Source organism: Furipterus horrens, unplaced genomic scaffold (genome assembly GCF_987537825.1).
Source record: "Furipterus horrens unplaced genomic scaffold, mFurHor1.1.pri manual_scaffold_3, whole genome shotgun sequence".
NCBI classification, from domain to species: domain Eukaryota; kingdom Metazoa; phylum Chordata; class Mammalia; order Chiroptera; family Furipteridae; genus Furipterus; species Furipterus horrens.
Window position 1 is genome coordinate 203,150,183 of NW_028327173.1, and position 27,396 is coordinate 203,177,578.

Genomic DNA, 27,396 nt, shown 5'->3' on the forward strand with positions numbered 1-27,396 from the left:
ATAATGCCAGTGCTGTGCCCGTATCCACTGGGATTCACTGACCTTTCCCGCACACTGGCTCCTGTGTCTCTGCCGGCTCACTGCTCAGGCCGCCAAAGACCGCTGTGCCTGATAGCCTGAAGTTCCCAGGAATTCGTACCTCCCCCGGGGCAACCCTTAAACCAGGGCCTCTCAACTGGGGGTGATTCTGACCTCCGGGAGTTAAAATGTCTAGAAGCACTTTTGGCCGCCACCAATGGGAGGGGTCTGGGATGCAGCCAGGGCGCTGGTAAACACCTGACAATGCAAGGCCGGATCACCACAACACAGAACAAAGAGTTATTCCCGAAATGCCAGGAGTGTCCAGGTTAAGAGACTCCACCTTGAACAATGACCAATAGGCAGGGAAGGATACATCCTCCAGATCCCTCGTAGCTGATCTGGATAATTCTGGGTAGGCTCTACAGCGTCTCCAGAGCGCTCCTCTGGGACAGAGCCAAACTGACCTCCTTGGAAATTTGCCGGCTCTGGTGTCCTTGCTTAGTTTCCTTCTGTCCCCTGTCCCCTTCTTCACTGCCCCACCAACATTCCCTGAGAGCACTTCCTAGTAAACCACTCTTACACTAATCCTCATCTCAGGGTTGCATTTCGGGAAACAACCCCAAACAATGGATACCTATGGAGAACTGCAGACTTTACGTACACAGCATGGAGTCAATTCCTAAATGGCTGGCTGTGCTCTAGCAGAACCCATGTGGTTGGACAAGCCCCTAAGCAGGGGCGCAGAGTTTAGGAAACGCAAACCAAGAAAGCGTGTTATGTTAGGAAAAGGAACTAGCTGAAAAGTTAAAGACCTCTGTCATCTCTGTGACTAAGGAGTCATGAGATCTTAACTAAATCACAGCACAGGAAAAAAAAAAGAGAGAGAGAGAAAATGAAAATTAGATCATTGCTAAGGTCTCTTAGCTAACATTCTATTTTGTCTTGGAGCAGTGGTTCTCACCTGGGGACATCTGGCAATACGTGGAGACACTTTTCATTGTCATACTGGGGACAGTATGCTACTGGTTCCTAGTGAGTAGAAGTCAAGGCTGCTGCTACGTCCTACAATGACCAGACAAGACCCTCAGTGCCGCCACCCCAAAGAATTATCCAGCCAACAATGTCAACAGTGCTGAGGTTGAGAACTTGTCTTAACGGATAGATTGGAGAATAAAGGAATTCCCGATGGTTAGAATTTACTGAATGAGGTGATGTGCTATCGAGGGGACTGGAGCCAGCCCTCCAAATGCCCCCTGAAAAGCACCATAGACGACAAATGCTTTTCTGTGTACTATTATGAAGGGCTTTTTCTGAATAGATCTTGGAAGTGTTATGTGGCAGAACTAAGCACTTACCTAAGTCTCCAGAGACAGAGGAGAGCAGGGGCCTGACTCTTAGCAAGTCAGACATTATTCTGAAGAGTCGACTTTCAGCCACGTGCTGGGATTGAAGTATACTATGAGTACACATCGCTGTCCCCTGTGTCACCAAAGGAACCGCCCTCACATGTTCATGAACCTGTGGCTACGACTCCGGGGGCCCAGGTTTCTCCTTGAAACATCTTCCTGAAGCAAAAAGGAAGAAGTTCCCCCAAATCACATGCCAGTAAGGGTTAGAGATAACTATTTATAGCTGGCTTATCTGAGTTGATAAAAGTTTGAATGTACAACCTATTTGCTTAGGAATCCGGGTTTATTCGTGTAACAGGGAGCAGGATGATGCCATCCTTAGCTTTGACTTCACATCCCTGTCCGGCCCAAACCTCTCACACCCTCACTAAACAAAGAGCTGGCAGTACAAATCCGACATCTGACATGATAAGCCAACGGCACGTCTTGCTAAGAAGACTTTACACTCCCACCGAGAGGTTCCAGGAATGAAAGACGTCTCAGTCTTATTATGAGACATGTGCCTTGTTCCAGTAACCATAATAAGTTGGCTAAAATGAAAACATTCATTCCTGGATTGTGGATTTCTTTCAAAGGGATTTAAGAACCAACTTAGAATTTTTGAAGACGTTCTGACGTAATTCTCTCTCCTCTTTGAAAATGACATATTGAAATGTACATCAGAAGCTCTTCTAAAGTGCTTCAAGTTTTGAAGGGAAGCTGGCAGCTGGAAGGGAGACAGGAGTTTTCATTTGGTTCCTGGGATGGGGACCTGCACCCTGCACATCACCCAAGTCGCTCATCAGGAGTCAGGCCGTGAGAGGCACAGCCCCCACCCCCTCTGGTGTCTCTGGTTGGACCCCCCTCATTAAGAGATGGGCCTGGATACCATCTTCCACAACTAACACCACAAGGAACTTTGACTACTTGTAATCAATAGACAAATATGTGTTTAACAGAAACATGGAGATTTGATTTTTCAGATCCAAGATGTCAAAGTTGAGTATAATTACCCATATTTTAGTCAGCAGCAAAGCAAATATTTTAAACTGTGATTCACAATGCTTAATAGTGACTAAATGCAAAAACTTAAAACTAAATAGCAATGATTTTCGTGCCTTTCATTGCAATGGGAACACTGTATACCATCAAAGAGAATGGAATTAACATTTATTGAGATTCAACTCCAATTTTCCACTATGTTTAAGTAAAATGCACTTATTCTTAAAGGGGCAGGGCAACTAAGCACACCGATTCTGACGAAGGCTATTTTACTGCCTCTTGTGGCATTTAAGAAATAATAATAAATGTAAAAGCAAGATTTCCTTTATTTCTTCACAGTTTGACATGTCAATCTTTACTTTGATTTAGAAATAACAAAAACTCAAAGCAAGGTACATCCTCATAGCACAGTATTTTTCCTTTCCAGTCATATCAAAATAAATATAATTTAACTAGGTAAACTCTTAACTGGTTATATAATGGCTAAATAAATGACATCTAAAACATACTTATTAAAGGAGCAAGGTCTAGCAGCAGACAGTAGAGCAACGTCCCTATCTTAACTGTTGTAAGAATTTTATCAATAACTAAGGCAAAGATATAACACAATGCCTATTAATTTTTGAATTATAGAAAGACATATCACTTAGATATCTCAATATTTCCTCTCTACAACTGAAACCGGCAGTGACTTGTTATAAGATTTGTATACATGCTAAAATGATTTTAACCACAATATAGCATTTAACGCATCACCTGGAGATGTAACCAGAACTTGATATCTGTCGAGTCAAAGGTCACTGAACAGCAGGAAACATGAATTCTTGATTCGGCTCTGCTACTAATTAGCTGATCAATCTATGCAACATTTACTCTGGATCCCAGTTTTTGTTATAAAATGTTCACTTTATGATTCTAAGATCAGGTAAGCTAATAACTATTTATGCAAAATAACTATTAATATTTTAAAATAGGAGTCCTAATGTGGAAATCTACACTTATGTAATGTGTAATCAATTACTGAAAAACAGGCTTGGAAGAGAACCAAGAAAACTGGCCTAACAATAGTTCATTAAAGACTTAGTCGTCTAATTGCTAATTCAGAGAGTGCTAAAGTGGGATAAATGAATGAAGCCCCGGGTCACATCAATAGAAGTATAGTAGCTAGGCCACAGAAGAAAATAATTTTGTTACAAGTGCTAGGCAAACCATAAATGCTACAATTTCTTAATTTTATAAAATAAGTTACTTCTATTTTTTTGTTTGTTTGTTTGTTTTTTTCAACAGCAAAAGTGGCACAGCACTGACGATACTAGTTCAGGCATCCAGGGTCCTAAACCCAAACTTGGGTTGGGGTGAGAAGAGAGATGGTGTGATGGTGAATTTGTATGTCGGCTGGGAAGGTGTTTTGGGGTAAGAGTAACATTTAAATCAGTGGGTTTTGGGTAAAGCAGATTGCCCTCCATAATGTGGTAGACTTCACCCAATCCCTTAAAGGCCTAAAGAGAGAGAGAGAGAAAAAGAAAAAAAGACCAGCCTCCGTGAACAAGAGGGAATTCTCCAGCAAACGGCCCTCGGACCTCCCCTGCAGCACCGGCTCTCCTGGGTCTTTACCCCCTGGCCTTTGGTTGAGAGCTCTACCACCTGCTCTCACAGGCCCCGAGCCTGCCAGCCCACACTGCAGGTGGGGGGCTTCCCAGGCTCTGTAAGGGGTGAGCCAACTCCTTATCGCTTATACATATATAAATAAATTCCGCGATGCATAGGAAGGCACCCACTAAAGTGTTGCAGGTGATGGAAAAAACAACATAAGCACAGCCCAAAAGGGCAAGAGTGTACATGGGACACCCACGTATGAAACCCCAGACCTAAGCTAATGATGCCAGGTACTAAGATTTGATCACAGTCTGCCTTATTCTGTATCCTGAGAAAAGGAGAAATAAGCATTCCCAAGGGATATGGATTTGCATATCATCAAATTACTTCTCTTTTTCTCGGGACAGACTATTTCGAGAAACTCTGGCATGTAATTGATCTCCCTGAGTTAATATTAACTATTGCTATTTAACGTGAGTCAGATCAGATTGGGAGAGAGCCAGCCATTAATAGTCATTCAGTTCCACAGGAGCCAGCTGCACACTTTCCCACCACCTTCTCATACCCATGCATGCGAGGCGGTATATAAATAGATGCCAAATAAATTTTTAAAATTAAAAAATTTAAATGACTTCTACATAGATTTAATTATAAGAGAGAAAAGAGAATTCAGAAATACAGTCTCCTCTGGATCCCGCATATAACAGATACCCAGTACACAGTAGTTGACTTGAAAGCTGCATTTATCCAGATTAATTTTAAGTCATTTGCCTATGTAAGATCAAGCATTTCTCAGGTGCTCATAATTTTCTTTGGGTATGGACATTAATTAACCTCTTCAAATGGACATGATTACACTCAGGACCAAATTGGCTTGGGGATGGGTAAGTGATGCATTCCTCCTGTGTTATCTCCAGGCCTAGAACTTGGTATGTATTTTTTCCTTGTTATTATTACTCCATGATGAAATTATTTGAAACCTTAACAGATATGGCCTTTTTCATGAGTAAGCGTCTAGCTGTTTTTTATTGGTACACAATAGTAACCCCCCACCACCCACAAAAACCATTAATGGTTCCTGTTCTTGTGACCATATCCTCAAGACAGTAAGCAGAAAAGTTAACCTCAGGTTAAGTAAATTCCTCAGTAGCTTTAGCTCTAGAGCTTGTAACTGCTCCAGCAAACACTGCTGTGGTTTGTTAAACTGATTATGATCACCCTGTCGTGTTGGCTACTAATGGGAATGACAAATTGCTTTCAGGTAACTTACACCACCACCTCACAAAGAGGGGTAAAGCCGGCACTAAGGTTCTCATAGTGAAGAAACTCTGCTTCTGAACCTTGCAGAAAATATTGCGGCAGTACAGAGAATATCAGTGAATCTTTAAAACATAATATCATAATGGAAGACTACATTTCTTTCAAAACAGCTGTATACCATACTTGGAATGAAAAACGATTTCTCATTAGTTTCTTCCTCAGGCAGAAAAATAGAATGCTGTCACTTTCAGAGAAGTAAACTAAGATGCTGGGCAGTTTCAATAGCACACTTCTAACCCTTTCAAATGAACTTGCAATAAAAATGGAGGAGCGCGCAGAGACAGAGACCAGGTGTTGTCCAACAATAATTTCTCTCTATCTTTAAAAAACAGATCACCATTTGGAAGCTCTGAGCTCCGATCATCCAAATCCCAAACAGTTACAGATTCACACGAGGATGACAATGACCTGGGATGTTCTTTGAAAAGCCTGGGAGGAACTCTGCACTGATAAATTTCTCCTGCCTCCCTAGCGCTGCGAAGCCTCCCGACCGAGCACCACACACACTGTCTCGTTTCCTTCCCCTTGAATGTCGGCGCCATATTTTCCTTCCCGCCTCCTACAGACTTAAAGCTATCCCAGTGAATGTTTGGTAATCAACTGTGCCAAGTACTTGAAATGCTGTGCATAGAACCAAAAGTACAGACCTACAGACTCCATGTATGTATTATGAAACACACTTCCTTATATTCCCAAAGAGGGGTGGGAACCCCTCAAACTGCCCTTCTGATGACCTGGGATGTCTGGGAGATGTCATAAAATGTGATTATAACTTAGCAAGCTGGGACTTCATTGATTAAATGATAACCTGCCTCGCCAGAGAGTCTGTACGTAGGAGGACAGGATTAGAAGGAATATAGCAAAAGCGAAAGTCCAAGAGGCAGAATAAACTGTGCAAGTCCTGAACGCACCAGGAGAACGTCACTAAATATGGGCATCAGACAGGGTGGGTCTTCAGCAGTCTCCTGCTTTGGGGCAGGATGCGAAACGGTCCATACCAGAGCCTGGATAATTCTGTCTACAGTTCACTTCCCTTTGCTTTGATTTAATGCTCCAAACAATTATCTGGCTTCTAAAATCCAATTTTGCAGGTGCCTTGACACAAAACAGAGATAGATTGTGAAGGCAGACATAAATATTTCTGTCACTGGAAGAGGCTCTCCTCCCTTTATAAATTAGGAAAGCAGTATTGTAGTTTGTACATCAGGCTTTGGAAAGTTTTGTTAGCTGAGCCAACTCCCCTCATTTATTAATGTTCTGGCAGACTAAAAATTCAAGCCTTGCAAAACCGTGGGCCCAGATGCTGTGCTCACAGACCTCATTCAGGCTGAAGCTGTCCTCAGCAGCCCTGGTCCCCCCAAGTTATTTCCCCCTCCCTTCTCAGACAACAACCAAGTTTATCTCCCGTCTTACTGCAAGCAACAACCATCACACAAGGTCCTGAAAAGAGTTATTTCTACAAAGGAATAATTTGACTAAATCAATGTTTTACAAATGTGGCTCAAAGACCAGAAGATTAACACCTTCCAACATCCTCTTCTAAAAACAAAATATATATGTACTTAGTTTACTTTTCTCACTCCTAGGACATGAAAACTATCTAGGCAATAATATTAATAAGAAAGAAGCACTCCAGAAACCCGAAAGGAAAAATTACATTTTAATGTGTGAACTGCCTGGAGATAAAACTTCAAGGCCTGGGATTGACACTATTTCTTGGATATAACGCCAAAGGCACAGGCAAGAAAGCTAAAAATAGTCAAATTGGACTTCATAAAGGTTAAAGTGTTTTGTGCATCAGAGTAAAATGGTAGCCCACAGAATGAGAATATATTTGCAAATCATAAATATGATAGGGGATGAATACCCAGAACATACAGACAACTCCATAAACTCAGAAACAACAAAACCTGAATTCCAACAAGAACAAAGAACTTGAACAGACATTTCTCCAAAAAAAAAAAAAAAAAAAATACACAGATGGCCAATAAGCACATGAAAAGATGGTCAGCATCCCTATTCCTGAGGAAAATGTAAATCAGAACTACAAGGTGATGCTGCCTCACACCAATTAGAATGGCTATTATTTAAAAAAAAAAAAAAAGTGTTGGTGAGGATGTGAAGAAACTGGAACCTTGGCTGTTCCCACCCTGGAATGTAAAATGGTGTGGCAACTATGGGAAAGGGTATGGTGATTCCTCAAAAGATTAAAAATGCAATTACCACAGGACCCAGAACTTCCACGCCTGCGTTTATACACATGAGAACCAAAAGCAGAATCTTGAAGAGATCTTTGTACATACATGCTCGCAGAAGCATTAGTCACAGTATTAGGCACTTGTCGGAAGAATGGATACGCAAAATGTGGTGTCTACAGTACCTATGATGGAACTTCATTCAGCCCTAAAAAGGAAGACAGTTCTGACGCATGCTGCACCGCGGATGAACCTTTAAGACATTTATGCTGAGTGAAATAAACCAGTCACAAAAGGCAAGTACTGTCGGGTTGCACTTGCAGGAGAGACCCACAGTAGCCCAAGTCATGGACAGCAAGCAGACTGGGGCTTGCCAGGGCCTGGGGGAGGGAGGAGCAAGAGTTCTTTTCAACAGGTAGAGTTTGGGTTTTACAAGATGGAAAGAGTTCTGGAGATGGATGGTGGTGTCTGCAGAGCTTTATGAATATATTTAATACCACCAAACTGTACAGTTAGAAAGGGTTAAGATGGTAAATTTTATGTTATGCATATTCTACCATAAAAATTGCCTCCCCACCTCAGAAAAGCCTATGTAGCCTAGGTATGTGTATGGATTTCACTATGGTCTACATCCGTCATTAATTCTCTAAGGAGTGTAACAAAATCACCCAGGGGACCTTTCTCAAGATTCACAACCTGGATGCAAATCATCACCACTGTGATTCACTGTTAGTGATCAAAGTTTCTCATAACCCTCAGGGATGCCAAGGAAGGAAAAAAGTCAGAACCTATTATCTTGTTTTATAGATCCAGGTAATATCATTAGGAAACAAAAGGTTTTTTTTCCCAAAAACTCTCAGTTTTCAGAAAAGAACGAAGAGCAGGAGCGCCGAGAGGATGCAGGACGACCCAAACAGCGGAGCACGAAGGCTCAGCCCCGGGAGGAGCTCTCACCCACTGCAGAACCGCAGACCGAGGCCAAAAGAACAGAGCCATCATTCCAAACATTTTTCTGCTGTTTTGTTATTTTCTTCTGCAACTTACTTTCTTTTGGACTTGTAAAGGGAACACTTTCCCCATTTGTTATTTCTCAAGGTTAGTTTTTTTCTAGACTGGGAAAAGAAACAAACTTGACTGTGATCGAATCGGTCGGTCATAATATTTCCATCGTTCTTCCAACCCCGTTGCAATCATTTATTCCCCTCTCTTTGAAGAAAACAGATGTTCTTTTTCTACAAGATAAAGGACATTTCTGTTGTGTGCCCATCAGATGGGCACACGTGCATGTGTGCACACACTCTCACACACACACGCCATAAACCAAATCCTACCACTGAATGTGACTTCCTTGACCCCTGATGTCACCATTTCCCTGAAAAATCCCATTGTCTTTAGCCCACCCCTCCTTCTGCCTTGACCATATGCTTCAAAAAAAAAAAAAATCTTTAAGGAAAAATACATGAAATATTTGTAGAAAAGACTCAAGTACTTTCCAGTCTCCCAAAGAAGAAACCCTAGTTAGTTAATAAACAACCTAGTTTTAACATTTTAAGAAAATGCCTCTGATGCCTTTTGTCTTTTTTCTTCCAGCCTTAAACGATAGAAAAGATTTAGCATACGTGACTACACTGAGGAGTATAGATATGAATACGTACGTACATGAAGAAAGTAAATGCAGAAAATTGGACATGATTTCTCTTTGGCCTACCCGAATACCCTAAAAATAACTCACTGCACTACAAGGACGTCCATTGTCATTTTTGTCTAAAGTCAATAAAAATAAATCCCATTTAGAAAATCAGCGTTATCTCTACTATCTTTTAAAGCCAAATGAAAATTGATTTATAAGTGGGTTGGTATTAAAATTGTTTTAGCTCAGAGTAGCTCGAGGAAGATAATCTTTACAATTAAAAAAAAACAACAACTCAGCCTTAGGTAATAACTCATCAATATATTATGAACATGACTACTTGAAATAAACTAAGATAGATGGAAATTAAACAATGACGATTAGTATATGAAACAGTCACACACAGAAGGAAAGGCCACAAACAGATTTTCTGATCGTCTATTTGCTCATTCGATGTATAAAATCCAATGTTCTGATATAGTCACTATGAAATAAACTCTATGAGGGCAGAGTTGTTGCTTATTAGGTGTATTCCCAGCACCTAAAATGAGAGGCACACAGTAGTTATCAAATACTATTTCTTGATAAATATTCCTATATTCTAGGTAGATGGGCATTTACACTAGAGGACTCTTCTAGTCTTTTCCAGACATGAGCCAAAGATTTAATCATAATAGACCAAACTAGTGCTCAGATTTCTATGAAAAAAGCAGAAATTGAGCATGCATTTTGATAAACAGCACGGAGTGGGGAGGGAAAGAGGAAGGAGAGGAGGGAAGAAGGATGGAGGAAAGGAGAGGGAGGGAATGGTATAAGAATTTTGGATACGTTACTGAAGGAAAGTTGAATTACCGCAAGGTGACCTATGTAGAAAGTATACCATGTTAGGACACACATAGGCAACCCGCTGCGAGTCCACGGTACAGCTGCGCCCTTACCTGTGACTCTTCCATCCTAACTGTTCTCCACAAGCTTTTCTTCCTCTGACAGGCCTCTCTTCTTTCCGGCTGCCAATCTGTGCTTCTTCCCAGGGTTCCTTTCACTGGGTAAGAAGACATGACTCAGCAATGCTCCCCACCTTCCTTACCTCCGGACTTATTACCTGCAGGGACATGTCCTAAGTACTGAGATGTACATGGGGTTAGACTTGTTTCTCTTACACCCTCCTCCCTGAATCCCCTTCTTAAATTCTATCAGAAAAGGTCTCCAAATTCTCGTTCTGTCTCTCCAGATAGAACTGCCGTCCGTAGCATCTCCTACCCGCCTTTCTTTCTACAGCAGTCTTACGAAGCCTGCGCAAGCTGCTAAATGCAGTAACTTAAATATACGGTTAGTTACATCTTACAGGAAATTTTCAAAGCTGGACACAATTGAAGGATCTTTCCAATTTTATGAAGGATTCAAACTTACCTGGCTCCCTGCGAAAAAACAAAGCAAATGTTTTAAGTAAATTAATACAATTTTTATACTTGGTTATCATACGTATTAAGCTGTTAATATGCAACAATAAGGTAAAATCAGATGACTGTCTCAGCAATCTACAAAATTTAGCACTAATTATGTTATGAACACTGCCCAGAATTTCAGAAAAAAACTTTTTCTAGGTCTGTTTTTCTAGGACATACCTCATAGTTTAAGGCAATCATATTTCTCGTTTCTACAATTAAGAAATACATCAATGAGTTTCTAAAGTAAATGTACTAATAATGTATAATCTAGCATTATCTCTCTCAACAAGAAGATACTGTACTGGTGGCTTAAGCACTTTGCTGAGCAATAAAACATGACTCATGTGTTCATTCACTTCTTTGTTTATCCGCTGCTATATCCCAAACACCCCAAACATTGCCTATCAGCTAAATGATGGATAGACAAATATCTACTATGTGCCTGTATGTGTCAGGAATGCAGTGGTATGACTCAGCTTTCATGAAAATTGCAGGAGAGTAAACAAAAATTATGTAATGATTTAATCACGATGACGATAAAAGCTTTAAAGGAAAATCATATATGAAAGTAGAATTTAACATTGCCTAAGATGTAGAAAAAAGAAAAAAAAAAAAGGCTTCTCTGAGGAACAGATATTTAAGCTAACATCTTTAAAAAAAAAAAAGACCAGGATTTAGCAAAGGAAAAAATAAAGAGGACAGCTATTCCACACAGACAGAACACGGATCAAGATCCTGAGGAAGCTAACTGTGGACTGTCTCCCAAGAACTGAAGACAGGTCAGTGGGAATAGTTCAGGACGAGGCTGGAATGGAAAGCAGAGCACAGACCATGCTGGGCCTGGCAGACCACGTTAAGGGTTCTGGACTTCACACCAAGAGCAGTGGGAGCTAGGGAATGATAATTATAGCTGCATTTCAAAGTATCCCTCTGGCTGCTGGGTGGGAAATGGATCAGAGAAACAAGAGGGAGGCGGGAAGACCAGGTACAGGGAGAGTCCAATACTGTGGGCGGGGGATGATGAGGTCTCGGACTTGGGCAGTCACAGTAAGTTCTAGTCTCAGCTGGGCATTTCTCAATAGGGCAATTGACTGAGTTATGACACACGAGAGAGAGAGGGGTTCCAAGTGACACCTAGGTTTCCGGGGTGACCAAGCAGGTGGGTGACAGTTCCTCTTGCTTAGATGGGGAACAGTGAAGGCCAGGTTTGTGGAAGGAACGTGAAACCGAAAGTTCGGCCTGGGATACGTTTGAGAACTGATGTCTGCATTATCCCAAGGAGAGTGCAGCCTTCGGCGGGCAGGTAGCACTCGAAGTCCTGAGGACAGATGAGGTCGCCCAGAGAGACGTACAGTGAGGAGAAACTGACGTTTTTGAATATCTTTAACTCTCACAATATAAAAAGTTGAATTGCAGATTTCTGAAATCCTTCATGAATAGGCAATTATTTCATCAAACCAACAATAGAAACTTATGCTGAGAAATACATTTCAGCACATTAGTATTAGAGAAATTCATATAATTGAATTCAAACAAAAGTTCGGTTTCGGTTATTGTCACACCACAATTATATAACATGTTTAAAATCCCACCGGTTTCTTCTTAACAGTCTGATAAGAGCTGGAACTGTTAGACTTTGGTGGTCATTTCTCTAGGAGTCGCACTCAAAAAAGTCACGCACAACTAAATGAAAGCCAAATAGTGCTGTTATGTTTTGACATGGGCTGCAGATATTTAATTGTATTAATCTGAAAGCTGACGAGGAAACACCCTCTTTGGACTAGCACTGTGCACACTACCAGCCGGCACCACGAGCCCTCCCATGGCTCTCTCCGGTCACCCAGCACCATTTTGGGTCCCTTCTCATTGTAAGGGAGCGCAGGTCAAGAAACGCCTCAGCAAATACACAGAGAAGTGATTCTTGCACAATATCTCATTTTTTAAATTACCAGCTTCTAATGTTTTTCTCATGAGTAGCTATTAACGGCGTTTCTTTTTCTATTTCTACATGAAGCTTCAAAGAAACAACCAGAATACCCCTAGTCAGTGCCTCTTCACCTGCAGAAGGCTTAAGTTAACACTAATTAACATATGTGGGTCTTAGCCGCGTCAATACCTCTAACTGAAAGGACTTTCCATTGAAAAGGTTTTCTTTTGATTGTTTTATTTACCTAGGATTCTAAGACATACAACAAACCAGGAAATCACAGTTTTCCCTTAAATTATACCTTATACACATATCGTAAAAATACTGAAAATTAAATAATTAAAAATTGAGTTAAATACAGAACCACATATAATAAATTTAGGAATTAAAAAGCACTAATAGAACACAAAATAAACAGCTCAAATGAAATTCTAAATTTCTTTAAAAAATGAAGTCCGTTATTTATGATGTAAAAGCCAGCACACTTCCGTTTTGGGTAGCTATTAAAACAGGTGAATTTGCAGAGGATGTTTAAAAGCAGTGGACCATGTCATTATGCATGTCAGACCTCGAAGAATGCACAGGAGCGAATGCTAATGCAAACTATGGACCTTGGGTGATAAGGACACATCAGCGAAGGTTCACTGATTTTGACAAATGTACCTCTCTGGTGCCAGATGCTGATAGTGGGGGAGGCTGTGCATACGTGGGAGCAGGGCTTATAAGGGGATTCTCCGTACCCTCCTCTCAACAATGGTGTGAACCTAAAACAAAGTCTATTTTTAAAATTTATTTTAAGTAGTTGCCATTTGTCTCAAAAATTCAAAAGACTACCACACAAGATGATTATTTCTTAAAAGTCTATTTGAGAATTGACCAATAGGCCATTTTTCACAAATCTTAAAAAATATTTTAGCCCTGATCGGGTAGCTCAGTTGGTTAGAGCATTGTCCTGATATGTCAAGGTTGTGGGTTTGATCCCTGGTCAGGGCACATACAAGAACCAAACAATAAAGGCGTAAATAAGTGGAACAACAAATCGGTATTTCTCTCTCCCACTCCTTCCTCCCACTCTAAAAAAGTCAATAAATAAAATGTTAAAAATATTTCAAGATGCACCGAGAGTACCTGTCAACATCACCGGTGTCCCATGAGCTCTAGGCAGTAGGAGCAAAGGGCTTGGAAAGTATGTGTATTGAACAGTTGAAGGAGGTAATGTCTACGATAAATGGAATCAAGTGTTTATTTGGAAAAATCTTAATAAGGTGCACAGAACAAAGGAACTGGAATGAAGAGGGCCTGCTTAAGTGATACCAAAGTATATTTCTGGCCTAAAATATCACTGTCTGTCTCTTGGGATGTGTGAGACAAGGTAAGAGAGAAAGAGAAATGGAAGACCATAAACTCGGAGCAAAAGGGTCTAACTCATTAGAAAAAGAAAGTCCAATTTTTGCTTTCTGAGAGAAAATATGTAGCAAGAAATAAACGTGAAGTTAAGATATAGTCAGTAATGATCAGCACTGAAATAGTCAGTGTGAGGTCTTCTAAATGCGTAATAGTATTAACAGAGACTTGATATACTAGATTAAGAATATCTGGCGAAACTTTTTAAAAAAATCTATAAACATAATATGACAGTAACTATCCATGGTTGATATTCTCATTGGTTTTATAATTTATTTAGTTGCCCTGATAATACAACCCTCTCATTTTATTGTCTATTTTGGCCATTTTAGAGCACTTCCTTTACTTTGGATATCTGATATAATTCATGCCATTTTTTTATCATGTTTAATTTTCTAACAGGTCCATTATATGCTATAATTATGAACCCCATACATAACTTGAGAAATATATTGATTTGTCTCTTTTCATTGGTAGCAAACTGAAATCGCAAGTCTTCTAAAAGAATGTCGAATTCTTCACGATATAATGTGTGAAGTCTTCAAGATGGATTTAATTTGTGCCACTGGATAACAACCTTTTCAGGATTTGTAATTGTCTCTCTCCACTGATCTGCTGCTTTGATGTTATTACTGTCTTCGCTTATCCAAATCTGTAAAGAAACAGTACGACCATTTAAATTAATAAAATAATGCTGAGTTCAGTTCATTATTCTTATTGATAAAAAGGCCATTGGAAGTTTGGTTTACATATTTTTCTATTAAACATCTTTCCACTTTTCCAAAAGTTTGTTTGATTTCTCTATATGAAACTTAAATGTGAAAACATTTAACCTATTTAATTACTCTGAGGACTATTTTATATGATTTAATTTAAAAATTTAATGTAAGATATTACATGATCATTTCTCCCAAAACACTTAGTATCCTTTCTTATTCAATAAATCTAGGTGCTCAACTTAAAATTGATCCCAATCACTCAAAAAAATTTTTGTGGAGATTGGCTCCAACTAATCTTGATTTAAATTAGATTGGTAAGAAATGTGCAATTTGAAGCACCTTGTACACTATATAAAACTAATTTTAATTGAAATCTCATAAGTAGTCATTCTTTATCCACAGTAAATAATTTCATAGTACTCGTCACTTGTGTAACTTTAGATAACAGATGTGGATGAACTTGGGAAAACGGTGAAGCATTATGCAAAGAGAAGCTGGCATAACGGTAACCTAGCAACGAGGAAGCTTGGACAAGGAATGAGAACCCCTGAGTTCTCACCTTAGCTCTAACACTAACAAATGCTGTTGCTTTGGAATTAACTCCTCTGAAACTCAGTTTCTAATTCTTTTAAGTGAAGAAATCAGAGCAGGTCACTCACTGGTTTTTACACTTTGCCCTTAATTTCATGGTCTGAAGAACTTTTCCTTAAAAACTTACAAACCCCAATATAAAAACGGGTCACATAAGAGTGCTTGGCTGGCGCTGAGTGCCAATCTTGGTTCCACATTTGGCTGCTCCATCGGGGTGGCCCTGGGAGCTACCAGAGAAGCTAAAGGGAACATCTGACAAGCAAGAACCTTTCCAGAATTATTATTCTTAACTTAATCTTAACCAAGTAGTAGAATTAACAAAAAAGTTATCCTGAAAGCCATCTGTCAAATAAATCTATTCCATTCATATGTGATAGTTGAGGCTTGATGGTACTTTAACAAAATTCACTTCATGGGCCTTATGGCTTTGAAAAGTATGTTAGTTATATGAATTCTTGAGTGTAAACTTCTTGGATAAGAAAAAATGAAGAACAAAAGTATAATTTTTTGACAACTGTTGTAGGTAAAATATATGATAGTAAGTCAAAGTTGATATTAATATTTGAAACTTCACATATAATTTGAAGACCTCGTGTAGACTGGTAATCACATCTTGTCAATAATATAAATTTTAGAATTTAAATGTGAGTCAAACAATTGTAATTAAGATAAAACACAACAGACAGCTCCCACTAATCTGCTCAGAGTAAAGGATGAAAGGAAAAAAGGAAACAAGTCCCTACAGGACCGGCAAGTAGCCAAGTGTCACGTTGTCTCATACAAATTACTAATAATTTTAAAATAGTTTTATCCAGACACACATATTGACTACCTAAATAATATCGCAAACACTATAAAAATGGATGTTTTCTACAAGTTAAAATCTAATATAATTCAGTTAATAGCATACAGAGTTAAACGTTAAATTGAACATAAAAGAATAAAGTTGGATATCTGAAGCCTTAAGGAATTTAATTTAAATACTTTGTGATCCCTCCTTCACAAAGACTGTCAGCAGTACTGAAAAATGATTATTCTCATAGTTTTTAAAGTTAGAAAGCTCAAAAAAGATTCATTTTCCCCCAATAAAATGTAAAGTTTATTTGGAAAAAAAAAACCAAAAAACAACTTACTTTAAAGATAAGCCTGATTGCTCAGAAATTCCAACTATTTGCATTAAAGCAGAAATCTGCCAAGATTTGATTTTTGTCAATAGTGACTTTCAACTTACGATGCTGAAGACTTGTACTCTATTAAACTTCAAATTTCTCCTATATTCCTTTCATTAAACAACTGTTTAAATGCATAGAAAAGTATAAGGAAAGAATTCAAGATAAAAACTCCCTACTAACCTGCCCCACAAAGTGTCTTCTTCTTACAGAGCTTCGACTATAAAGCTTAATGAGAAAAACAAGTTCTTTTTCATTCTGTATGAGTGGGAAAATCATAGTCTCTCCCCACTTGACCCTTCCATTCGAGGCCTTCAGCAAACGTGTCTTCTTCTTATAAACCAGCTCTCCTGAGCTCAACATTGCCACCTTCACAAAAAAGCCTGAAAGATAAGAAATTTTAATATATAAAATTTTATTTAAAACGTCACTAAAGATATATATCTGTATGTTTGTTGTAAATATATAAAGAAGCCACTTTTCAAGCTCTGATGAGCTATTGCCATAACAGGAAACACCTGTAGTAAACTTTAAGACTGACTTATTTATTTTTAGAGAGAGAAGAAGGGAGGAAGAAAGAGAGGGAGAGAAGCATCCATGTGTGGTTGCCTCTTGCACGCCCCCAGCTGGGGGCTTGGCCCATAACCCAGGCATGTGCCCTGACTGGGAACTGAACTGGGACCCTTTGGTTCGCAGGCCAGCCACCGCCCTAGTAAACTTTTAATTTTTTTTTTATCACACTTTATAATTAACTACTGTAACCTCAAATGAATGTGATCTTCCTCCAACATGAATGGCAGGAGAATGGAACTGTGGGCATAAATAACAATCCGCAGTGAAGGAGCGCCCATGGTCAAGGACTACCCAAAAGAGAGGTGCCAACATTGTGGACAGCGGGAGAAATTTATTTCCCAATTTCATAGAGGTAAAATTCTTTGCTTGACTCCAGAAGTTAAACAAACGCTCCTAGAGAAAATTGGTTCTTTAAGTAAATTTGAGATGTAGAGCTTCCAGTAATGGTAGCATAGCTTCTACAAACTAAAGTTACCATAGATAACAATGATAAACTCTGCGGAAAATATAAGAAACGACTACTTAAGACACTAAAGACTGACCCAAAGCAGAAAGAAATTGGGGAAGAGTCAGCCCTTAGAAGACGGGAACTGCACTGGCTGAAATTCCTTTACACAGCTTTTCCCCTAAGCAAGCTCCCAAGTGTGACTAACACGCGGTCCTACACACTGAGCAGAAGCGCAGTCTAACTGACCGAGCGGTCACAGGGTAGAGCTGAGGCTGCCGGGGTGGCAAGAAAGGAGGGAGCCGCAAAGCGAGGCCTGAGCCTGGCCAGTAGATTCATAAAACATTGACCACTGGTAATCCTGATTAGCAGTTTTGATTAAAGGGAGATGCCTGTTAATGTAATAAATTACATTTTTAGATTTCTACTGATGTCCCTCTTTCCTAGAATTAACACTTTGTGGTCCTGGTAACTTATGATTTTAATGCCAAGTTAGACTTTGGTTGCTTATTTTTTATTTTATGATTCTTCCATCTGTCTACATAAGTATGGTAGTCTACAGCTATTTCTGTGTGTGCCATCCTTTCTGTTTTGACATAAAGAATAGATGCTAACCCCATAAAATAACTTTTCCCATCTTGTTTCATGCTTTATGACACAAATAGGAATTATATGTTTCTTAAGTTTAGTGGGATCTGCCAGTAAAATTATCTTGGCCTTGTGCTTTTATTAGAATTCCTTTAACTACCTTGACATAAGAAGAGTGAGCTTGAACAATTTTCCTCTAAAAATCATTTCTTTTAAATAGATTTCAAATGCATTGGTAGTTATAAGTGGTATTGTCTTATTTGTTATTAAGTCTCTTCTGAATCTGAAATTATATTCTCATCCTTGTTCGTGTTCTCTTTACTTTTTGCTTGATCCAACTACCATAGGTTTGTCTATTTTAATGATCTTTTCAAAGAAAAAAACTTTCGGCTTTATTGATTGTCTCTTGTTGTTGCCTCAATATTTATCAACTTCAACTCTGGCTTTAATTCGTTACTTCTTTCCCTTGTGTTCGCTGCTTCTGTGGCTTCATGAATTGAATGCCGAGTTGTATTTATTCTTGGTCTCATTAGTTAGAGCAGACATCATTACTGTTGTCGGCTCCAGATAGTCTCCCTTCTTCTAGTAAGAAAAAGCAGTGCTCTTACTGCACCCTTAGCCCTTTAGGCAGGACGGACTGCACCCTCCAGCTCTGGAGGGGGCCACGTGAGCAAGGCCTGTGCAGCTGAAGTATCAGAACCCCTGGGGGGGCCGAAGGACAGGGAGGAAAAGTGTTTCAAGGGCTGTGTCTGATATTTTTGGGTGTTTGAAATTAAGTTTCTTGTTAGCAAGATATCCAACAAAGTGTGCGGGATACATTATGTAGGCTGATAAAACGTATCTGATGGTTCTCTGGACACTCGGCCTGGGGTTACTAATCAGCCAAACAAGGAAGAGGCTCAAATGCAGAGAGGTCACAACTGGGTAACAGTCGAGAGACCAGGGTGTTCAGGTAGATACCATGGTTAAAATTTGAAGCCCAATAAAGTGATTTTAAGTTAAAAGATAAGTATCTACATTGAACTATAAAAGTTGCCTAAAAACTTACTCTCCTTTGTAGGAAATCTAGAAAAAACCATCTTTGACCAGTATTTTCTTTAGATTCCACTTCGAACCGCTGGTATACTTACTCAGAGTCAGAGGTGTCGACGGGCTCGGAAGGCATTGCGCCTCTAGAATCTGTAACTGAATCCTGCTGTTCACCGCTTGAAAACAAGTCCCCAGTTCAAGTTCTGCGTGGCAAACCTGCATACCGAAAAGGTGTCCTTTGGTAATTAAGGATGAAGTTTAGAGATATTTCAAAAATTCCAGAAGTAAAATCTAAGATCAGGAATGTTGAGATCACTGCCTTTCATTGGCACATGGGCTCTACGTGTAAGATAAGCTTTGGAAGATAAACGTTGTGGGTTTTGTACATATGAGGTGGTAACTTGCATGAATTCTGAAACTGCAAGTTACAGCTACATCCCGATTCTTCAAACTCAGGGAGACCAAAGGACAATTCAAATTTAAAACAAATTAAATCCCTAAGCAGCTTTCCTAGAGCAAATGTCAGCGCAATAACCACCAAAAGAGCAAGCATACTTTCGAAAGACGTCACTGTAGGCATTTGAACTACGTTTTGAGAACATCGGAAATATGACTTGAAAATGTAATACAAGAGAATCATCATTGTTTCTTCTAAATGGAGGAATCAGAGTAGGTGCTACCAAAAGCAGAAGACAACCGACAGCTACAGTGAACAGGTTTGTGGGCTGAGAGCTGAGTTACTACGCTGAACGGGGACAAGCCGACGAGGAGAGTTGGCAAGATGGAAGCCAGTGAAAGTTACGAGGCAGTAAATCCTAAGGAAAAGGTCAAAGGAAACCTGAGGCAAACAATAAAGGGAAGGAGACAGACAGAGGGGGAAAGTAAAAACGTGCTCCTCGGTGTTGCTGCCTAACGGCAGAATAAAGTTGGTAACTTGTCTGTGAAACAGAACACAAGCCAGCTTACTTACATGGATGCCAAGGTTCCTTGGAGTGAAAAATAATAAAAAAAAAACCATAAAGTGGTCCAAACACAAAAACATTATTCTTCACATGTTGAAAAGAGTAAGTATGGGGATAATGCAGGAACATAATGTGGAGGTCTCATGCGGCTCAGCATAGACAGACACAGGAGCCTTGGCTGATACGGATCCCAACAAGGGCCCGGCACAGCTAAATGACCCTTGGCAAAGGGTTTACATCTGATGATCGCCTGGCAGTCCCGACAGCTGGCTCTTGGCTCACTGAGAAAGAACCTTTCTGTGTACATTCCATCGACCGAATCGTGGGCATTTTCTTAGAACATGATACTGAGTTTTAAAATTGGTTATAACGTAAGAAATCGAGATGGTGAAAAGTGAATCACCGAGAAGCATAAACTCGACTGCTGAGATGAAACTGCCCTATGCAAAGTCTAAAATGATGATAAAACTTACCTATTTTGGCAAAAAGTGCTATGCTAAATTCTAATAAATAACTGAATGTACTGCTTTTGCTTTCAGTCAGAATAAGAATGAATTAATAAATCTTTTCACATGAACTAATTCAGTAGTCTTATAAAACCTATGTTGACATAAAACCTCTGATATATAATTTTGTAGAAACTGACCATACTCGTTCATTCTGAGTCTCCAAGGCAGGTAAGATTATAGTGTCTCAACTCCCCAGTAAATACCTTTGCTGAGTCTGATAAACTCTATGAGTCTCCTCAATTTCAGTTTTAATACATGAATTATCCATCGGAATATTTGCGCTGTAAAATATGGTTGCAGATTACTATCTACTAAGCTAGTCTCAAAGATGCAAGTGATAAACTCCTATCAGCTACCAAACAGATATGCTATATTTCCACAGAAAATAAGCTAATTTGGCCCACTTTCATTCATCACTCATTCTTTCATGTCTATCTACACACAAATATTCAATGAAAGAACATGATAGGCCCTCACTAAGAGCACAGCAAAATGTGAAAAAAACAGATGAAGACTCAAGCCTTGTTTTGTTTTGTTTTGTTTAAAATAAGTAACTTAAATAATTCCAAGTTGTAATAAATGCTATAGAAAACACACTCGGGGATGGAGACAGAAAATAATAGACAAGGAATAAAGAATTCAAGAATTTTCAACTATTCTTGATCAATTATAGTAATCCTTTTTTGGGGTTTTTTTTGTTTGTTTGTTTGTTTATATTTAATTTCCCCTCAAACTCAGTGATTCTTAAGCCAAGCTACACATTAGTATCACCTGGGGAGCTTTTGAAAATTATAGATGCCTCTGGTCCTGCACCCTCCAAATATTCTGATTTAATTGGTTTAGGAGTGCGCTTTTTTAAGTTCCTGTGATGATTATAATGTGTACCCTGGTTAAGAACCACTTCAAGTCATGTTAAATATTTTTGAAAATTAGGTAAAGGGACTTATTTAAGAAAAGGAAGATCAAACTATGAACATTAAAATGACAATGAACAACTATCAACAACTGAATCTAAAAAATAAAAACAAAAACAAAGTACGCAAACAACCAGAATAAGAACAGAATCATAGGTATGGGGATCATTTGGAGGGTTATCAGCTAGGGGGGGAGGGGGAGAAATGGGGGAAATGGTGCAGGGATCAAGGAGCATAATCGGTAGGAACAAAATAGACAGGGGGAAGTTAAGAACAGTATAGGAAAGGGTAAAGCCAAAGAACTTAAATGCACGACCCATGGACATGAACTAATAAGGGGGATGAGATTGCAGGAGGGAAGGGGGGTACTGGGCAGAGGGGAGCAAAGGGAAAAACACTGGGACCACTGTAACAGCATAATCAATAAAATTTACTTAAAAAATCAAAACTATAAACAATAAAAACATACCTGTCAACAACTGAATCTAAAAACAAACTAAGTAAACAAGAAGAACAGAGACAGAATCATGGATATGGAGAGTGTTTCGATGGTTGCCAGATGGGAGAGGGTGTGGGGGATGGGTGAAGAGGTGAGGGGATTAGAAAGTACCAATAGGTAGTCACAGAATAGCCATGGGGATGTAAAGTACAGCATAGAAAATGGAGCAGCCAAAGAACATATGCATGACCCACGGACATGAACAATGGTGGGGGCATTGCCTGAGGGAGTGGGGGGTGCTGGGTGGAGGAGGAAAATGGGGAGAAAGTTGGGACAGCTGTAATAGCATCATCAATATAATATAATAAAAAATAAATACAAAAGAAAAGTAGGTAAAATATAAACCCTATATAAATTTAAAATCACATAAGGTTTGACCTTATAAAAACTTGTGGCTGATTTCTATAAATGTTTTCCCGACATAGAAACCATATAATTAAATTATTAGGGATTTCTAAACAACTTAAATGTTCAGGTGGCTAGTTGAGAGAAGCAAAATCTGGTCTCAAAAATAAATCAACACTATAGCTAATCAAGTTCTTTACAAAAAAATATCAGCTGTGCCCTGACCGCTGTGGCTCAGCTGATTGGAGCACCATCCACTAAACGGAAAGGTCATGGGTTCAGTTCCTGGTCAGGACACATACCTAGGTTGTGGTTCAGTCCCCAGTCGGGGCACATGCGAGAGGCAACCGATCAATGTTTCTCTCTCACATCGATGCTTCTCTCCCTCTCTTCCCCTCTCCTCCCCTCTCTCTAAAAGCAATAAGCTGTCCTCAGTGAGGATAAAAAATATACACATACCAGCTGTAAGAACTTCTTTTATACCCAATTTATGGACAGATATAGAGCTGACTCATGATTAAAAACAACTTTCTTAATCTACTTGAAGGCAATCTCTGATTGAATTGACAGTTTATGATTCTTTCCTGCTTTTCCTAAGCTATCAGCTACTAAAAAAATATTTTAAAAAAATTAATTAATAATTTAACATTATAGGGACTTCCGGCCAACATGGAGGCTTAGACGGACATGCTCGGCCTCCCTCTACAACTAGAGAGGAATACAACTACTTCAAAACAAAAGATAACTAGAAATTCCAGAAAATAAAACTACACGGAAGCCCAACGTACGAAGTTATAAACCAGCGGCGCCCTTTGGGCAGGTAAGAGTTAAAGTGGGCAGCGCTGTTTGCGGTCGCACCTGGGACAGCGGCGGGGAGAACAATCCCAGCGGCAGGGAGGACAATCTCAGCTGCAGTCAAACCCCGGCGGCTCACGACCCCAACGCTGGGAGAAGCAGCCACCACATCGCCTCGAACAGTGAGGCCCAGGGTGCGGGAGGACGGATCCCGGTCTCCTAGCGGAATAACTGTGTGAATCCATCTTGGACCCCCGCCCCCACACAAACTACCACAGGGCTGTGAAATAGGTTGCGGATCGCCACTGGTCGCTGGGCAGTGACGACAAAGCACCGGCGAGAAAGGTTGCGGATCGGCGCCGGTCGCTGGGTTGTGATGAGTACACAGGCACTGCCCCCGGACAGCCGGCCCAAGAAAACAAAACGCATCTGTCAAAATGAGGCAGACAACTATAGAAATCCCGGTGGCGCAGCTCACCAGGCAACAGATGAGGAATCTGACAGATGAACAAATAAGAAACCTGTCAGAGGCTCAGTTCAGGGCCGTTGTTATCAGGTGGCTTACAGAATTAACAAAAGATCTGGAAAAAGATGAGAAAGAATCGAAAAACACTCATACTGAAAGGAACAAAACCACATACGAGACAGATGGTGAGGAAATAAAATTCAGAGTTCAAATCAACAAACCAGAACATAGAGAAGGAACAAACAGTCAACCAGTGCAGAGAGAGGAAACGGGAAGCAAGGAAAATGATGAGAGGATCAGAAACCTCTGGGACAGCTATAAAAGGCCCAACATAAGAATCATTGGTTTGCCAGAGGGCGAAGAAGATGAACTAGAAATTGAAAAATTAAGTGAAAATATAATAAAGCAGAACTTCCCAAACTTGGGGAAGGAAATATACGTACAGGTCCAGGAAGCACAGAGAATTCCAAAAAAACTGGACCCAGGGAGAACCACTCCAAGACACATTATAATCAAAATGTCAAAAGTTAAAGATAAAGAGAGAATCTTAAAAGCAGCAAGAGAGAAGAAAAGAATCATGTACAAAGGGGTCCCAATTAGACTATCAGCTGACTTCTCAAGGGAGACCCTGCAGGCAAGAAGGGACTGGCAAGAAATATTCAAAGTAATGAAAATCCAAAACCTACAACCACGAATACTCTACCCAGCGAAATTGTCATTCAGAATAGAAGGGCAGAGAAAGTGTTTCCGGGACAAAATAAAACTGAAAGAGTTCATTAGATCCAAACCACTGTTATATGAGATGTTAAAGGGACTGGTTTAGAAAAAGGAGGATCAAACTATGAAAACTAAAATGAAAACTGCATTACAAGAAACAACAACAGAAGCTAGGGAATTGAAACAAAGGCAAACTAAACAGGCAACGAGAGTGGAAAAAGAACTATAGGTACGGGGAACATATTGGGGGGAGGTCAGCAGGGAGGGGGAAGGGGGAGAGGGAGGGAGATGATATAGGAATTAAGGAGCATGGTAGGAGGGAATGGAATAGACAGAGGTTGAGAAGAACTATATGCACAACTAATGGACATGGTCAAAAAGGGGGGGACAACTGGAGGGAGGGAGGCCACCGGGTGGAGGGGAGAAGAGGGAAGGGAAATTGGGACAAATGTAACATTATAATCAATAAAACACATTAAAAAAATAAAATAAAATAAACCAGTAAAAAAAAATAATTTAACATTATACATAGTCCTATCACTTACAGGAATTTTTGAAGGTGGTGTTATATCCAGAGAGTGATCCACTTCCTGTGCACTAAGGGTTCTGAGGGACAGTGAACACTCTCCAATGGTTTTCTTCCTCGGAGTCTGGGTTTGAATCTTAAACACAAGCCTTGCCGTCTGTAGACTTTGGAGTTTAATAGCAAATACAAAAGTTTCCATAAATTCAATGGTCTAAAAAGAAAATATAAAATATATAAATAAAAGGACTGAAAAAAGTGATATGCCAACACAAAATAAATAAAAATGACATTTTATCATCTAGGAAAGGAAGATTTTATTCTTTACAACAATTAAAAAATATTTTAATGTAAACAAAAATGAGAATGGCCATAACTTGTTTTTCTAGGATTTATCCTGGATACTGTCTTTCTTAATTTCACAAATCATCCTGTTAATTACGTAGTCAGGAATTCAGGTTCATATCAACACCAAATGTATCACAATATATATAGTTTTTCCCCTTTTTGAAAATCATGTTGTTTCCCATCTTGGTTTTATTAGGGCATCTTTTCTGCTGTCTACAATGCTTCAACAGTAAGTAAGAGTGTTTTAAGAACGTCAGGAGCACTCTCAGCAACCCAGGTCTAACTTGTTCACGTGACAAGACTTGAATCGTTTCTTTAAAGGAGCGATTCTTTGACTAATGTTCTTCTCATCTATCTTGGGCTTCAATTTCTCTTTCGGTGATGTTTGTTCCACTTTGCAATCTGAAAATCAATCCCCTTAACAGAGAAGACGAAGGAAAATATGCGTATAAAGTGCTACCTTCTCACATAAGCATCCGCCTCACGCAGAGAGCCTGTGTTTTCCATGCTTGAAATGTTTTCGAATGTTCTTTTTGTTACTTAGGATATTTTTAAACCTTAGTTTACCATGGGCTAACGTCTTCTTGACACTAGACTATTCTTTGTTACATACTCCCTTCCTTCCATCTTTAATGCATTCTTTTGAAAAACAAATTTCTTTTTTTTGCCTTTTGGAAAAGCAAAATAGTTGGGCAACTAACATCAATATTTTAGATACTGTGCCCAAATTTTCTCTTTTAGTATAACAGTTTATGTCTGTGTAGTCGGAATTGTGTTTCTGAGAGCCTCCCAACCACTTAAGCTTTCTTTTCCCCCTAACTTTTCCTAAGTTAACTTAGTTTTATTTGAAAATCAAAAAACAAAATCGTTAAAAGATGTATCAGGATTACCTCCAGAGATAAGACATTTCCATTTAGATTTTCTATAATGCATATTTTCATAAAGTGATATCCTACTATATATACATCATATTTGATTTCTGCCTTTTCACTTTTTAAGAACATTTTCCCATGTCCTTAAAAACTCTTCCTAAACATTATTTTCCATAGCTTTCTAGTATTCTATCACATGGTGTTATGGTTTGAATTGTGTGTCCCCCGCCAGTAACTCAGAATATGACCTTATTTGGAAATAGGGTCATCAAAGATGTAATTGGTGAAGTTAAGATGAGGTCACATTGGAGTAGAGGGACTGTATCTGCACGAGAAAATGGCCATGTGAAGACACAGAGAGATGAGGAGAACGCCATGTCAAGGTGGAAGCTGAGATCAGAGTGAAGCCAAGGAATATCAAGGATTGTTGGCCACCCGCAGAAGCTAGGAGAGAGGCATGAGACAGATTCTCCCTCAGAAAAGGAATCAACATGGCTGAAATCTTGATTCCAGAGTTCCTCCATTCCAAAAAATGTGAAAGATCAATTTCTGTTGTTCGAAGCCATGTAGTTTGTGGTATTTAGTTTAAAAGTTCTAGGAAACTAATAAACATGGTATTCCATGAGTTTCCTCAATCATTCCCCTACAGGAGATATTTAGATTGTTTCCAACTTTCCCACTATGAACAAATTGCCAAGAATACTATAAATACGAGGTCTGTCCAGAAAAAGTCCAGCCATTGTTAATATAACGAGAATGATTTGCATGGCATCAATATAACCTGGCAGCAAAGGAGAGTAGACTGGAATGCGCATGTGTGAACAATGACGACTTCACTGTACTAGTCAGTGGGGGCGGTAGATGCCGTAGAATGAGCATGTGTACCGTGTGGCGATTGCATTCAAAATGTCTGAGCGAGTACAGCAATGGATCCGTGTCAAATATTGCATTAGGCTTGAACATTCCTCCGCAGAAACTATTCGGATGATTCAGAAGGCCGCAGCTACGGGCAACTGGTGACTGGCAACTTCATGATGACAATGCACCCACTCATGCATCACGTCTTGTGCAGAGTTTTTTTGCAAAATATCAAATAACCCAGGTGACTCAGCCCCGCTACAGCCCAGATTTACTGCCCTGTGACTTCTGGCTTTTTCCAAAAGTAAAATCACCTTTGAAAGAGAAGAGATTTCAGACTGTCCATGAGATTCAGGAAAATATGATGAGGCAGCTGATGGCAATTGTGACATCTGTGTGAGGTCCCAAAGTGCCTACTTTGAAGGGAACTGAGGCATCCATAGTCCTATGTACAATGTTTCTTGTATCCTGTACCTTCTTCAATAAATGTTTCTATTTTTCAAAGTACATGGCTGAATACTTTCTGGACAGGCCCCCCATACA

General features: G+C 39.5%; 1 protein-coding gene across 1 annotated transcript in view; it reads right to left on the reverse strand.

The window, feature by feature from the left end:
- Positions 1 to 13,038: 13,038 nt before the first annotated feature.
- Positions 13,039 to 27,396, reverse strand: part of TC2N (tandem C2 domains, nuclear) — a 40,187-nt gene continuing 25,829 nt past the window's right edge. Inside the window, exons 9-12 of the mRNA XM_090271312.1 lie at positions 24,798 to 24,989; positions 19,147 to 19,261; positions 16,594 to 16,793; positions 13,039 to 14,583 (exon numbers count right to left, since the gene is read on the reverse strand). Coding sequence (XP_090127438.1) covers positions 14,473 to 14,583; positions 16,594 to 16,793; positions 19,147 to 19,261; positions 24,798 to 24,989 — 618 coding nt within the window. The 3' untranslated portion in view covers positions 13,039 to 14,472. The remainder of the gene's footprint in view (positions 14,584 to 16,593; positions 16,794 to 19,146; positions 19,262 to 24,797; positions 24,990 to 27,396) is intronic.